Below are 17,382 nucleotides of genomic sequence, written 5' to 3'. Positions count from 1 at the left end.
GTAAAAAAAAATTGCATTCAAATACGCGTGATTAAGCATTTCCAAGACCTCTGACTGTATTGTTATTGAACCTGAAGCCTTCATCATCCAAAGATGAGGTAATGGTTACTCGTAAGATAAAACGTAGTTTGTGCAGCAATGGTTGAAAACACATCTGGCAACATTTTCAAAAAGAAGTTAAGTCGAGTGAAGAATGTGACAGTAAAGATGCCTTTATATTTTGCCATATATGTACAGAGGCTAAATAAACCACCATGACCAAATGTGCAGAAAACAATAACTTTCAGAACAGTACACTGGCAAGGTATGCTGGGTTGCCAGAACACAAACTGCTGATTGGAGGTCCACAACACCAGGCAGATTTGAATGCAGGATTACAAAAACATTATTCCAAACAAGACATAGCAGTGGAAGTGCAACTTAAGTGTGCACATTGGCTGAGTGTAGAATCTTTGAATCGGTTTCAATGGTTTCAGTTCGGCTGTGTTAAAATGGTGACCTGATGATGTTTCCACTGACTGGGAACAATGCTTATGCTAAGAATTGATCTGATTAGTCTGTGGTTGGTCCAGCACTCAGCACCTCACATAATGCTCATGATTCTGATGTCCTGCAGGTCACTCTGTCTGACAATGAAGTAGTCTACCAGATGCTACTGTTTGGAACTTGGATGTATCCATGTAGTTTTGTACTTATCAGGTTGCCAGAATACGGTGTTAGTGATGCACAGCATGTGCTCATGACACATGCTCAGGAACAACTCAGCTTCTCCACACTGTGTAGGCCAAGAACTCCCTTCCAGTCACTGTTAGTTTTCCCAACTCTGGTGCTCAAGTCGCCCAGGAAAGTCAGTTTGTTACTGGTGGGTGTGGACTTAATAAGCAGAGTCTATGTCCTCACAGAACTGCTCCTTTGCTTTTTCAAAGGCACTACTGATGGTTACATGATGTGACTTATTCAGAGGGAAGCACAGCTTCTTCAGTTGCTCGTTGATGCCAACTGGGAGGGTAGGGGTGTCCATCAGATTAGTTCTGATAGTGAGCACCGATCTGTGCAGCCCTAATTCCAGCTCATCTTCCAAACAAAAATGTATCCCTTTCAACTTCTTTCTGCATACCATCATCTGTGAGCCTTGGTTCCAGCTCATCTTCCAGAAAAAATGTATCTCTCCAACTTCCTTCTGCATACTATCATCTGTGAGCCTTGTTTCACTTACTGCAGCAATATCAATGCAACAGCAAGCAAGTTCCTTTGAGATAAAGGATGTCCTTCCCTCAGGTCTTGCATTGGTGTCCATGTCCAAAAGTGTTTGGGCATTCCATGCTCCAAGAATGAGCTATTTTTATTTTTTCTTTGTAATTCTTCAACCATCTTTGGGATGATCTGCCAACCAGGGTAAGCAGGCCAGATACTGCAGCACAGGCAGTATTTGGGACACCTTATCTGGGCTCCTCCCTCATGCAAGGGTGTGCAGGTGTCCCCCCATGCAGGATTGTGACTACAACTGCCAGTGGTCATCTCCACCTATTGCTTTGTCACACCCCCATTAACACAGGGCTTAAGGAAGAAAGACTGCATTGAAAACCTGAGCGTGAAAGATTATTAGATGTAAAAGATGTTGCAAAGGGGTCTAGTGGTATGGTGAAATGTCTAAGTGGCTGCAGTGGATGGCCATAATGTTTTTCGTGCCCTGTCATGCCCTTTGCTCTCCACAAATCCTTGCAGAGCCACCTTTCTGGCTGTTGGATCTTCCCAGTGATCTCATGCACCCAGTCCAACGGAACTGTCTTCATACACTAGGGTAGAGAGGTGAACTGTCTTCACACACCAGGGTAGAGAGGTGAACTGTCTTCACACACTAGGGTAGAGAGGTGAACTGTCTTCACACACTAGGGTTAAGAGGTGAACCGTCTTCACACACTAGGGTAGAGAGGTGAACTGCCTTCACACACTAGGGTAGAGAGGTAATTAACTCACTGAGACTTTGAAACCCACTGGCTACTCTCACCTGGTTTAGCCATCCTGCTGAGGCAGTTTTCTAAAGTGTGGTTACTGTCACATGCACACAGCTGCTTAAGGTAACAGGTGAAAACTGGATGAACTGTCAAAATCAAAGTAAGCTACATTGATATCAGAGCCAATAAATGCCTCATTGATACCTTTGAAGTCATAATTTTCATCATCCAAACTCTCAAGAAACGGACAAATAAAATCCACTAACTCCATTTTTAAAATTGACCTAATTACTATTTTTATTTTTCAGATTAAAACATTATGTTAAACAGGAACCATGTGATCTAACATCATCAAAATTTCCTGCAATGCCTATTGTGTTGAATATGGGGTATTCCCCATATGTTGTGCAATGAAAACCAGTTTTAAATAGTATGCAAATCTGGTAGATGTGTCCACAAGCACTTCATGAGAATGAGGTAGAGATGTCCAAAGGAGTTCGTATGAAGTAAAGGGCTAATCAACTTGCATACAGCATAATGTGACAGTTCTGGCATGCAGGCTGATCATGTTTAAAAGAAATCATTTCATGTTCTAAAAGTCATTTATACTTTTACAGCTTTTTGTAAAAGTGACAGCCTTACTTGACAGTTGACTAGGAAGGTTCATGTTGTAAAAATACTACCTTATTATCTCCCATCCATTTTAATACCAGCTCCACCATGTCACTAAGCCTTCTTTATATGCACTTTCTGTTTAGATGATAGCCACAACATGTTTGTTACCATGGTTACTGATTTTACAGGCAGTTAACTAACCTACATGTAAACACTGCAATCTTACTAAGATCATGATGATATCCAGATTACTTACAAAGTTTTATGATATCCAGATTATTTACAAAGTTTGATGATATCCAGATTAGTTACAAAGTTTGATGATATCCAGATTGGTTACAAAGTTTGATGATATCCAGATTATTTACAAAGTTTGATGATATCCAGATTATGTACAAAGTTTGATGATATCCAGATTGGTTACAAAGTTTGATGATATCCAGATTGGTTACAAAGTTTGATGATATCCAGATTGGTTACAAAGTTTGATGATATCCAGATTATGTACAAAGTTTGATGATATCCAGATTATGTACAAAGTTTGATGATATCCAGATTATTTACAAAGTTTTATGATATCCAGTTTATTTACAAAGTCTGAGCAACTATAATCTATTGAGAGTTAACAAGCTTAGCCAATCAAATGCAAGATCTCCACACTATACTGCATGGACCTCATTCAAAATCATCCAAAATCTACATGAATTTGTGCCAATATTCCAATTCCTGTCAAATCAAAGTACTGATGACACTGAAGAGATGCTTAGAAGCTCACCAGTTTGAAGATACAATGAAGTCCACACACCTATTTTTCAGTTAAAAATGTCTTCTTTGTTGTGATTTTGTTTTAATGTTCTCAACTTTTAGTATCTTCAGCCCAAAAAAAACCAAAATGAGAACCAAAATCTTATCAATTGTTTTAGTGGAAAAAAAACCCCATCATTTTTGCATTAAGAAAAAATATTTTGCCAAGAATTTATTTCTACTGACTTTTTCTAAGTGTAATTATATCATAATATTCTTACAATATGAATTATAACTATGTGTTTTCTTAAGAACAATGTTTTGTTATCCAGAACACTTTTAAGAAACTTTTTTTGTATTAACACATTTTCTAGCTAAGATTCTATTTCTAGCTATATACCCTTTTTTACATAAACAGAATGTCTCATGTTTAAAAAAAATCAAAACAAGGAAATCTGTCTTTCCTTTAATAAGAGAAAATTTGTAAGGTATTGGTTTATTTGTTGATATAAGACTACCATTATCTTGACATGAGAAAAATTTTCTCACAGAAAGAAATGTTTAATAAGCCAATAACTTAAAATATGAAATTTTAATACATAAATAATTTACTCATATTAAGAAACAGTCTTCTTCTTAAAAGTAAAATATGGGAGTTTTTATCTTTTAAACCACCATATCTGAAAATGCTAAAGTCAATGACCTTATAGGATTCTAGCATAGAGTATGTGAACTATTGCCTTTAGAAGCGTATCCTACTAAAGTTTTATACCCCATAACCCCCTTATATGCCTGATGTAGTGACATTTCAGTGGGACACAACTTGCCCAAGTAGAGATCAAAGCATAAGGGTTTTGCATCATGTATGGAATGAACAGTGGTCTTGTGGACAAGTGAAACTAAAAATTTTACACCTATTACCAATAAAGTCATCAATGGGTAAAAAATACTTATTTTTAAAAAAACAGTAAAAAGAGCAGAGCAGAATTATAGAAACACTGTGCTTTCCAATGCATCAATGCAGACTCACTTTTTATAGGAACTTATTTTGTAACGCTTGTATCACATGAGACAAAAAGAATTACATAAAGTGCCCACTTTTGGTTAAAATTGTTGACAATAACTTTTTTTAACTGCAGTTATGAAATAGAAGATCCCATTTAAATGTACTGCTTATTTCCATTTCACCATTTTTTGTTATTTCATACTTGCTGCATATATCTTTCCTTTGTCAATCTGCAAAGCATAAGGTTACAAGCAAATTCAGTGAAATCACAGAAGTTCATAATAAAGAAATCTTACTATGACTTTTATCAATGGCTGTTTGTTTGGTTTTAACACCATTTATTAGTTGTATGATGCAGAGGAAATGGCCTGTCCTGGGTGGGTATTGAACCTGCCATGCTTGGATTACAAGTCCAATGTTCCACCAAGTCAGCTTCTGCAGCTCCCACAATAAAGATGTATAGTTACTGGACATATAATGAAAGTAACCAAGTTTCTTTCCCTAACCTCACTGAGCATTAGAGGAAAATGGTACAAGAAATTGATCAGCAACCTTGACCATTAAGATAAAACCTTGACTATGATAATGATATGCAAAAGCATAAGTGTTCATCCCTGTACTTCAAGCTGCTTTAAATTCTTCATATAAAGCAGGACAAAAGAAACCCTAAGATACTTCCCACTGAACTTGGCCTTGAGGATAGGACCGCAAATTTGCAATGCAACGCATCTTCTTGTGACAATATATAAGTATACCAACTTCACCCATTTATCTTAAACAGCTATAAAGTTTGAAAACAAAAGAAAAATGTATCTGATATTGACCTGTGTCCTTAACCTTGAAGACCCTATATGTGGTACATGACACAGTTTCTTTTAATGATAATATCTAGTTATACCGAGACTGAGCCCATCCTCTCAAATGCTCTAACTTAAAGAGTGGAAAGGGAAGTATAATAGACCAAAACTTAAAGTGTGGAAAGGAAGGTGTAATTATTTAAACTTAAAGAGTGGAAAGGGAAGTATAATAGACCAAAACTTAAAGTGTGGAAAGGGAAGTGTAACAGACCAAAACTTAAAGTGTGGAAAGGGAAGTGTAATTATTTAAACTTAAAGAGTGGAATGGGAAGTACAATAGACCTAAACTTAAAGTGTGGAAAGGGAAGTGTAATTATTTAAACTTAAAGAGTGGAATGGGAAGTATAACAGACCAAAACTTAAAGTGTGGAAAGGGAAGTGTAATTATTTAAACTTAAAGAGTGGAATGGGAAGTACAATAGACCTAAACTTAAAGAGTGGAAAGTGAAGTGTAATGCTCTAAACTTAAAGAGTGGAAAGGAAAGTGTAATGCGCTAAACTTGAAAAGTAGAAAGGTAAGTGTAATGTGCTAAACTTAAAGAGTGGAAATGGAAGTGTAATAGATCTAAACTTAAAGAGTGGAAAGGGAAGTGTAATAGACCTAAACTTAAATAGTGGAATGGGAAGTGCAATAGACCTATATTTAAAGAGTGGAAAGGGAAGTGCAATAGACCTAAACTTAAAGAGTGGAAAGTGAAGTGTAATGCTCTAAACTTAAAGAGTGGAAAGGGAAGTGAAATGCTCTAAACTTAAAGAGTGGAAAGGGAAGAGTAATCCACTAAACTTAAAGAGTGGAAAGGGAAGTGTAATGCTCTAAACTTAAATAGTGGAATGGGAAGTGCAATAGACCTAAATTTAAAGAGTGGAAAGGGAAGTGCAACAGACCTTAACTTAACAAGTGGAAAGGTAAGTGTAATGCTCTAAACTTAAAGTATGGAAAGGAAAAAGTAATGCTCTAAAGTTAAAGAGTGGAAGGGAAGTGTAATGCTCTAAACTTACAGAGTGGAAAGGGAAGTGTAATAGACCTAAACTTAAAGAGTGCAAAGGGAAGTGTAATAGACCTAAACTTAAAGAGTGCAAAGGGAAGTGTAATAGACCTAAACTTAAATAGTGGAATGGGAAGTTTAATAGAAGATTTTGACATATAACTATAGAACACTGACCTGCTAATGACAACATGTATAACAGCTTTCAGCATTTAATCCCAAGATATTAAAATTATTCAGTGGAAGGAAAAGTGTGACAAAAAGGTAACATATTGAGCCATGACCTTGACCCAAAAGACAAAAGCCCCAATATAGTATTTGACATATATTCTAATGATACCTAGTTTCATCCCTTAATCTCAAAATGCTTTGAAGTCATTCAGCAGAAGGGAAAGTGTGATGCAAAGGCAAAAAATTACTTTTAGCTGTGATCGTGACATTAAAGATAGCTCCCCTAATGTGGTAAGTAACACACCTTATAGTGATCATGTCCAATCTCAAATGCATTAAAGCAGAAATGAAAGTTTGATATATGGATAGATGGATGAATCGATAGAAGCATGAATACTACGTGCTTTCAATTTAATCCCTAAAAGGAAGAATTATTTATCTCTTTCTCTCTCCTTCTCTGATATCTCAGTTAGGTTGGCAAAGCACAGCTTAGGGCCTCAGCAGCTTCCTAAAATCAATATATAAATCCATTTTTTAACATTTTGAAGGATCTGATTGTCTGAAGAGTGCTTGGACAAAAGTTTGATCAGAACTCACAAAGCTCAAAATGTTTTTGGCTGGATGTAGTTTAATTGTCCAGTAAATGTTTTCTTCAATAAATTTTAAAACAACAATATTTTTTTGCTTATTCCTGCTTTAACAGTCATAAGTATACATCTGTTGCACAAGAATGCCATATTTTTACTTGAAATTACAATTCCATCAATACAATGTAAGGGATGTTCAGCTTACCATACAAAACACCTCAGTCCAAGGAAGTAATACAGTTGGTAAATCTTCACTAACTTTAGCACTCAATTTCCAGAATCAATTGGGCATAAACTGTACCAGATCATAAATTTATACATTATTCGACAAGAAGCAATAATAATCTTACTTCTTATTTTACCTTCAATCTGAGCATTTTTCTCCAACCATAAGCAGCAAGATTCTGTATCTCACTAAGATTCTTACATTCATTCATATGTTTTGACTTACCTTGTCTACAATTTTGAAGTTCACAAAGGCACTATGTACTTCTTTAGGGACGTGAAATGGTACCTAAAATGATATGAAGATATTCAAAGGAGTCTTAGTGTCACAACAAATTCAAATAAAAATATTTTTCTCCATATCAGAAACTGTTCAAATGTATGCAAAGCAATAATTATATGAATTATATGAGTCATCTAATGCACGAAAATAAGTGATCAAAAGTCAACAAAGATGCTTACTAAAAAATATGAATCCCCTTGCCAATAAGAGCACATTTAGTTGTTTGCACTTTCAACACATAAGTGACTAAATCAGTGGGAGGAAATGGAAGTGAAGTACTGTTCCCAAGGGCACACAAAGGCTGGTACCATCAATTAAGCTTCAAACAATGGAGTACAAGTCCAATATACCATTAATTAAGCTTCAGACCATGGAGTACAAGTACAATATACCATCAATTAGGCTTCAACCCATGGAGTACAAGTCCAATATACCAGCAATTAGGCTTCAACCCATGGAGTACAAGTCCAATATACCATCAATTAGGCTTCAACCCATGGTGTACAAGTCCAGTATACCATCAATTAAGCTTCAAACCATGGAGTACAAGTCCAATATACCATCAATTAAGCTTCAGAGCATGGAGTTCAAGTCCAATATACCATCAATTAAGCTTCAGACCATGGAGAACAAGTGCAATATACCATAAATTAAGCTTCAAACCATGGAGTATAAGTCCAATATACCAACAATTAAGCTTCAGACCATGGAGAACAAGTGCAATATACCATCAATTACGCTTCAGACCATGGAGAACAATTCCAATATACCATCAATTAAGCTTCAGGCCATGGAGAACAAGTGCAATATACCATCAATTAAGCTTCAGACCATGGAGTACAAGTGCAATATACCATCAATTAAGCTTCAGACCATGGAGAACAAGTGCAATATACCATCAATTAAGCTTCAGACCATGGAGTACAAGTCCAATATACCATCAATTACGCTTCAGACCATGGAGAACAAGTGCAGTATACCATCAATTACACTTCAGACCATGGAGAACAAGTCCAATATACCATCAATTAGGCTTCAGACCATGGAATACAAGTCCAATATACCATCAATTAAGCTTCAAACCATGGAGTACAAGTCCAATATACCATCAATTAAGCTTCAAACCATGGAGTACAAGTCCAATATACCATCAATTAGGCTTCAGACCATGGAGAACAAGTCCAATATACCATTAATTAAGCTTCAAACCATGGAGTACAAGTCCAATATACCATTAATTAAGCTTCAAACCATGGAGTACAAGTTCAATATACCATCAATTAAGACCGCTCCAGTGGCCTAGTGGTCAGAGCATCCACCTCGGATGCAGGAGGTCATGGGTTTGACTTACAAAAATGGTACTAACAGCTGCCTCGCTTGGTGCTCAGAATTAAGAGGTTAGTGTTAGGACTGGTCGGCCTGGTGTCAGGATAATGTGACTCGGTGGGACCTCATGCTACATGTTAGTGGCATGATGCCCCAGCACTAGACATCACTATAAACTGTCACTAGTGCAGACATCGTAGCGATATGACTGAAAAATTGTTAAAGCTACATTACAAGTCCAATATATTATCAATTAAGCTTGAGACCATGGAGTACAAGTCCAATATACCATTAATTAAGCTTCAAACCATGGAGTACAAGTCCAATATACCATTAATTAAGCTTCAAACCATGGAGTACAAGTCCAATATACTATCAATTAAGCTTCAGATCATGGAGTACAAGTCCAATATATCATCAATTAAGCTTCGGACCATGGAGTACAAGTCCAATATACCATCAATTAGGCTTCAACCCATGGAGTACAAGTCCAATATACCATCAATTAAGCTTCAGATCATGGAGTACAAGTCCAATATACCATTAAGTAAGCATAGCTGACAGTATGTTGATATATAAATAGGAAAATAGAAGGGACTCTCAAGTCTGAAAATTGGGTCACAGTAACCATGTTTTGGTACTGACGAGTTACGATACTCAAGATGCAACCACATATCATGGTCAGATTGGCATTATTTATGTTAAGAAAGAACTACAACGCGAAGGAAGTCTTTTAGTGACTATGAAATTGGAGGTTTTGTTCCTACCATATTCATTAAGGACCAACTACACGTTATAAGACTTCTTACAGCAGGTCAAATGGACAGTAGTTTCATTTAGGCCAACTAGACATAAGAAATGTTACTTGATGTCAAATGGGCAACACTGTCATATTAGGACCAACCAGAAATTATAAGAAGTTTTACTGGATGTCAAATGGGCAACATTTTTATTTAGGACCAACTAGATATCAAAGTAAGTCTTTTGGTGAAAACCCTACGTTGATATGATCATCCAATCCAAACAAATTTTTTGAGATGGTAACTATAGTGGCCACATTGGATGTCAGATTGCAAATGGTAACTATGGTGGCCACATTGGATGTCCAATTGCAAATGGTAACTATGGTGGCCACACTGAATGTCAGATTGCAAATGGTAACTATCATAGCCAAATTGGATGTCAGATTGCAAATGGTAACTATGGTGGCCACATTGAATGTCCGATTGCAAATGGTAACTATGGTGGCCACATTGCATGTCAGATTGCAAATGGTAACTATGGTGGCCACATTGGATGTCAGATTGAAAATGCTAACTATGGTGGCCACACTGGATGCCAGACTGCAATTGGTAACTGTGGTGGCCACACTGGATGCCAGATTGCAATTGGTAACTGTGGTGGCCACATTGGATGTCAGATTGCAAATGGTAACTGTGGTGGCCTGTCAGATTGCAAATGGTAACTGGTAGCTACATTGGATGTCAGATTGCAAATGCAAATGGTAACTAAGGTGGTCACATTGGATGTCAGATTGCAAATGGTAACTATGGTGGCCACACTGGATGTCAGATTGCAATTTGTAACTGTGGTGGCCACATTGCATGTCAGATTGCAAATGGTAACTATGGTGGCCACATTGGATGTCAGATTGAAAATGCTAACTATGGTGGCCACACTGGATGCCAGACTGCAATTGGTAACTGTGGTGGCCACACTGGATGCCAGATTGCAATTGGTAACTGTGGTGGCCACATTGGATGTCAGATTGCAAATGGTAACTGTGTTGGCCTGTCAGATGGCAAATGGTAACTGGTAGCTACATTGGATGTCAGATTGCAAATGCAAATGGTAACTATGGTGGTCACATTGGATGTCAGATTGCAAATGGTAACTATGGTGGCCATACTGGATGTCAGATTGCAGTTGGTAACTGTGGTGGCCACACTGCATGTCAGATTGCAAATGGTAACTATGGTGGCCACATTGGATGTCAGATTGCAAATGGTAACTATGGTGGCCACATTGGATGTCAGATTGAAAATGGTAACTATGGTGGCCAAATTGGATGTCAGATTGCAAATGGTAACTATGGTGGCCACACTGGATGTCAGATTGCAAATGGTAACTATGGTGGCCACATTGGCTGTCAGATTGCAAATGGTAACTATGGTGGCCACATTGGATGTCAGATTGCAACTATTTTCAATGATGAAAACCCAATATTACTATTACCATCTATTCAGGAATTGCAATAAAAAGATTTTCAAGCTGGCTGCTGTGCTGCTCCAAGTAGTTATCAAGGAATGCAAAAACAAACTTGTGCTGATGGACAGACAGACAGACAGATAGATGATGATCAATTAACAACAATTATCATAAGCTTGATAGGTCTATTATGAAAGGAGCTAAAATGACTTTTTATGCATATATTATTTTGTTTTACCACACCTACTATTTGATATCTGATGTCAATTCTTACTATAATAATGTATAGGTTTAATGGCACACCTCTGCACTAAGTCAACTAGATGTATTTATTTTCATATACTAAGTCTGATACAATCATATGCATGTAATCCTGTACATTAAGCCTGATACAAATTTTACAGAATTTAAGTTGATGGATATCCTTATACACTAAGTCTACTGGCAGTCCTTAACAATAAGTCTGGTGGCAGTCCTTTACAAAAAGTCTACTGGCAGTCCTTTACAGTAAGTCTACTGGCAGTCCTTTACAATAAGTCTACTGGCAGTCCTTTACAATAAGTCTGGTGTCAGTCCTTTACAATAAGTCTACTGGCAGTCCTTTACACTAAGTCTACTGGCAGTCCTTTACACTAAGTCTACTGGCAGTCCTTTACACTAAGTCTACTGGCAGTCCTTTACAATAAGTCTACTGGCAGTCCTTTACAATAAGTCTACTGGCAGTCCTTTACAATAAGTCTACTGGCAGTCCTTTACACTAAGTCTACTGGCAGTCCTTTACACTAAGTCTACTGGCAGTCCTTTACAATAAGTCTACTGGCAGTCCTTTACAATAAGTCTACTGGCAGTCCTTTACAATAAGTCTGGAGGCAAAACAATCTACAAAGTTCAGATGGCAATTCTAAGATGAAGTTATTAAATCTAAAGGCAATCCTAGTGACTAATTCTGATAGTTTTTCTATATTCTAAGTCAAATGGCAATAGAATAGAACAATTCTAATGGTAATCCTGCATGTAAATTTGAGGGCTTATCCAACAAACTAAATCTGAGAGCAATTCAATACGTAATCATATACTTCAGTCTGCTGGCAATCCAATACACTGTTATTTAATGGCAGTTCTACACTAAGTCTAAGAGTAATCTGTGGTATAGTACACAGTCTAATAGCAATCATATACACAAAGTCTGAATGAAATCCTACACTAATTTTAACTGCAATCCTGTGTACCAAGTCTGATGACTATCCTCAATGTAATTCACAGTCTGATGGCAATCACATAGTCTGATGCAAAACCTAAGCATGAGTCTAATGGTAATTCTATACGCCAATTCTCATGTCAGTCCTTTTCAATCATTAATGGTTATTCTATACCATAAGTCAAAAAGCAATCCTATTCACTAAGTCTGACAGCAATCCACTCGTATGGTTAGAAAAACAAGTGAAAGTCACGGGGATAGTTACAGAATAAATTGAAAACTGAAACACTGCAAAAACAATGAGAAGCAAATGACAAGCACTTTCCTTATGGTCCAATGGAAAACCTAGCATCATGATGCATGCATTCTCCTTACCACTAAGTCCTGATTCTCTTCAGTATCCATACTGACATTTGCCTCCTCATCTGATGAGCTGGACTCACTATTCATGTCCTCCCAACCATCATCTGGACAATGTGGGGTTAAAAATGACACACAATTACTACATGATGAAATAATTACAGGACAGATTAAAGTATAATTCTTCAGTAATTAAAAGTGTTAAGATATGAAGTCCAAAGAGACCATTAACCTGAAACATGCTGTTGCACTTGGATCCATTCAACTATTTCTTAAGGTTGGACCAGAAATACAGGAAAATTATTCAAAAGCCCTGTTTTGGTGCTTGCAACTTAAATGTTTCAGCCTAACAATCAAAATTAAATCATACAATAATAATATCTATATGCTCTTTAAAACAAATAGAAAAAATTATGCAAACATTTTTCTTATTTTGGCAGTTAAATTAAATTTGATTGGTTCATTGGTCCCTGAAACAAGCATTTTACAGAGTTTTAACCTTACTGTCATCATGGAAGTTTCAAAATTGCACGTTTCAAATAAGGGCCACAGAGAAAACCAAAATGGCTGAATCACAACAGGGTTTATTATCAGACAACGTTTTCAGTCAACAAATAATAATAATAATAATGAGAACTTTGTATAGCACCTAATATTTAGAAGCTCTAAGCGCTTTACAACATTAGACAACACCTATAAGATAAAAAACATATATAATGATTGATTACAAACACGAACAAGATGAAATTAGAAAACAGAAAAAAAACATGCTGAGAATATTTAAGGTAGGAAACATTATTAGGTCTTTAAGTTTGTTCTTGCAGTCAAAATAAGTGAGTTTTGAGAGCACTCTTGAATGTGATCACTGTGTCTTTGTGTCTAAGTTCAGTGGGCAATTCATTCCATGTTGCTGGGCCCTGGAATGGAAAAGAACGCTGTCCATGTGACTTTGTTTTCATAGTGGGAATAATGAGCATACGATTGTCAGAAGAGGAGCGTAAATATCGTGCTGGTGTGTACACATGGGTGAGGTCGGATAGGTATGTTGGACTAGAGTCCATCAGTGAAACGTAGCACAGAGAACAAATTTTGTATTTGATTCTGGATCGAATGGATAGCCAGTGTAGGGTACAGAGCAGCGGGGAGGTGTGCTCTGATCGTGGTACTCTAAGTATGATCCAAGCAGCTGTGTTTTGGACTTTTTGAAGTTTTTGAAGTAGATATTGAGATGAAACAGACAGAACTGAGTTACAATAGTCTAGTCTTGAAAGTACTAATGAACACACAAGTGTTTTAGTGGCATCAGCTGAAAGATATTTGCGAATGGAGGTGATGTGTCTCAGCTCAAGATATGCAGCCTTGCATATGTTCATGACATGTTGGTGCAATGTGAGAGTACTGTCCAGAGTAACACCTAGGTTTTGTACTGATTGTGTGAATTTAATGTTGGTGTTGCTGATATTTATAGTTTGAGATAAAGGATGTGGCTGGCTGGTTATAGCTATGATGACAATGAATTTCAAGTATGTGTGTGTGATTTGAATTTTTAATGTAGCTTTAAAAACAAATTCAGACATTTTGCTATGATATCTGCAGTGTGACAGTTTATAGTTATGTCTAGCACTGGGGCATCATGTTACAGACATGTAGCATGATGTCCCACCCAGTCACATTATCCTGACACAAGGCTGAACAGTCCTAACACTAACCTCTTAATGCTGAGCACCTAGCGAGGCAGCTGTTAGTACCATTTTTATAAGTCTTTGGTATGACTCAGCCGGGAATCAAACCCATGACCTCCTGCATCCAAGGTGGACACTCTAACCACTAGACCACCAGAGCAGTTGAATTTCATGTATATCAGCCTGTTGGACATTGGGAAAATGTCACTGGAAATACCAGAGTGTGATTTTGAGCCCAAAATTGATGTTGAGTGTGAATCCGATGTACGTGTTGGATGCCCATTAGGCCTAACCTACTATGCAGCGTTATTTCGAAACTACCAATCCTAAAAACAGGCAATTAAGAAGTTCAGGGCAATTTTCTTTTCTCCAAACATTCAGCATTGAGAGATTTTGTGCTAATTTAAGATAAGCATTCAGATAAACTGAATAAATAAGGATTTAATAAAGTAAAATGATCATATTTATTCAAGATACCCATATCTGAACAAGTAGACATTGAGAATGTTTGACTTAAAACTCTAATACAGCATTATGGAACTGAACAAAATCTGGCATAAGAGGCAGCAAAGCACTGATACAAGGAAGTGAATCTTTGGCAGAGTTCATGTTACTGAAAGCTTTTCTTTTTGGAACAGAGATATCCAAGAGAGAATACCTATGGGGCTGTACCTGTGAGATGTGGAAAATTGCACAACCATTAAGAACAGTAAATTATTCAAGCTAGTCATGTATATGCATTTCAGACAGCAGACAGGGAGTTCTCAGTACAGAATAATATTCATACACAGAGGAGGAGGATCATATTAAATTCAGAAACAATCAACAGATTAATGCTCATAGGGAACATCAGAGAATCTCCATACAACATAATTAAGTGTGTGTAGATCTCTGGTTGGCAGAACCAATATGGCAACAAAAGAATGGAGGCTAGCTTTCGTATCATGCAGATGTATTACCAAATGAAGTAGACACTCTCTGTGCAAAAATTAAATGACATTAAACATAAGGGACTGACTGATCCATGTAAACTCAAAGCAAGATGGATAAAATTTGTCCTGTTTGTGTTTGGTTATTCCTATGTATATTCTGAGCATGATAATTTCTGCAGACCTTTTGGCTGTTAGTTTCAAACTATTTTGATTCTGACAGTGGAAGGTTGGTTAGGAAAATCACTTCTGTTGTGGGTTGTGTTAACAAAATGAGAAATAACTGCTGGGGTTGTCTGAAGAAAAAAATAAACCGAATATATATTTAAAATCGCATCTGACCCCTTCCTAGTGGTCTAACATGAATAAAACATTCTGTCAGAAAATGATGCCAGTACATGTGAGTGCACGTAATTTATATGAACTCACGTACTTTTAAAGAAGTGATATGCATTCTGCAAATTACGTAAAAGTTGTGGATATAAAACGTGCTCTGCGCGGTATGCAATTTTTATTAAGCTTTTAACTTTAATTCACGCTGCCAGTAGCGGTCTTGCAGCACTTGATGTGACATCCAGATAACTGGAAACTTTGGTTTTACATGATTGGCTGTTAAACTAAATTTGATTGGCTCACTGGCCCTGGAACAATTATTTTATGGTAGTTTTAAACTTATTTTCATCATGGAAGTTTACAAACATGTGTTTCAAGTAAGGGCCACACAGGAAACCAAAATGGCTGAATCACAACAGGGTTTGTCTTCAGACTTTGTTTTCAGTTGGCAAATACTGGCTGGTGATAGCTATGATGATAATGAATTTCATGTATATCAGTCTGTTGGACATTGGGAAAATATCACTGGAAATACCAATGTGTGATTTTGAGCCCAAAATTGATGTAGAGTGCGAGTCCGATGTACGTGTTGGATGGACAATATGCTGGTTATATTAATTCAAGGTAACCATTTCTGAACAAGCAGACTATGGTTATGTTCAACTTAAAACTCTAATACAGCATTATTAAAGAGAAAAAAATCTGGCATAAGAGGCAGCAAAGCACCGATTCAAGGAAGTGAATCTTTGGCAGAGTTCATGTTAGTGAAAACTCAGAGGTTTCGGAAATGCTTAATTACATGTATTTGGATGTAAATTTTTTATTGGGATGCAGAAAATCACTTAGGTGGGAGTCCTCCATAAGCATGTAATAGGTGGGCAGCAAAATTTGAAGACTTGCCAGTCCTGCTTCAGCCACCTGCTTAGCGGGAAAATGTGTTGATCAATTGGCAGTTCTGATATTTACACTGACTGAATTTAGTGGCTAAAAGCCCCCCCCCCCCCGTACATGTCACCATTATAAGAGTACATCAAAAGAACATGCTGCAATAGCTGGTCGGCAAGATCAAAGGGTTTGACTGGAAGTTGGGTGGGAAAATCCACTGATATTTACAGTGCTTGAATTCAGAGGCAGAAAGACCCAGAGATGTACATGTCAATTTATAACAGTACATCAAATAAACAACTTGAGCTTTCATTGTTGTGTTCATTTCGGAGTGTACCGGAATAAGCAGTGCACGTGACCTCAGAATCATAACATGATGAGACTTAGACTGAATATTTTGGGGTTCAACGGCAAAACTGACAAAGGTTGTAACTAGATTCAGGAGAGTGCTAAAGTTTCTAGAACTGATAGTTTGGAAGGGACAGTAGCCAAGTGTAAGAAAGTGTGTGATGCCTAGCTTAGTACTTTGAATAAGACCTTCCTTGGATTGACAAAGTTCAGACTCACTCTGGTGGACAAACATGAGCTATGTCAGTGTTATAAAGAATGTAGAAATTAAGCTCCATGGCAACCAATAGTTTTTATAATTTGCATAGTGTTATGGGGGGGACTGCAATTTCTGCTGGTGGGACTCCTATTTTTACCAAAATGGGAGTCCTGGACTTCTAGTTTTTAAAAATCTAGCGAGACCTCTGGAAAACTTTTCTTTTTGGAACAGAGATATCCAAGAGAGAATACCCATGGGGCCATACATGTGAAATGTTGAAAATTGCACAACCATAAAGAACTGTAACTTGTTCAAGCTAGTTATGCATAAGCGTTTCAGACAGCAGGCAATGAAAGGAGTTCACAGCACAGAATAATATTCATACACAGAGGAGGAGGATCATATTAAATTCAGAAACAATTAACAGATAAATGCTCATAGGGAACATCTGAGAATCCCCATACAACATAATTACATGTGTGTAG

General features: G+C 37.1%; 1 protein-coding gene across 1 annotated transcript in view; it reads right to left on the bottom strand.

Annotated features, from left to right (window-relative positions):
* The window catches only part of LOC149779859 (HEAT repeat-containing protein 3-like), a 74,308-nt gene that overhangs the window by 27,181 nt on the left and 29,745 nt on the right, over nucleotides 1-17,382 (bottom strand). The window contains exons 9-10 of the mRNA XM_089936530.1: nucleotides 12,537-12,628; nucleotides 7,373-7,435 (exon numbers count right to left, since the gene is read on the bottom strand). Coding sequence (XP_089792656.1) covers nucleotides 7,373-7,435; nucleotides 12,537-12,628 — 155 coding nt within the window. The remainder of the gene's footprint in view (nucleotides 1-7,372; nucleotides 7,436-12,536; nucleotides 12,629-17,382) is intronic.

Source organism: Sinohyriopsis cumingii, chromosome 16 (genome assembly GCF_028554795.1).
Source record: "Sinohyriopsis cumingii isolate HCF-2022 chromosome 16, ASM2855479v2, whole genome shotgun sequence".
Taxonomy (NCBI): domain Eukaryota; kingdom Metazoa; phylum Mollusca; class Bivalvia; order Unionida; family Unionidae; genus Sinohyriopsis; species Sinohyriopsis cumingii.
This window is presented reverse-complemented; position numbering and strand designations above follow the sequence as displayed.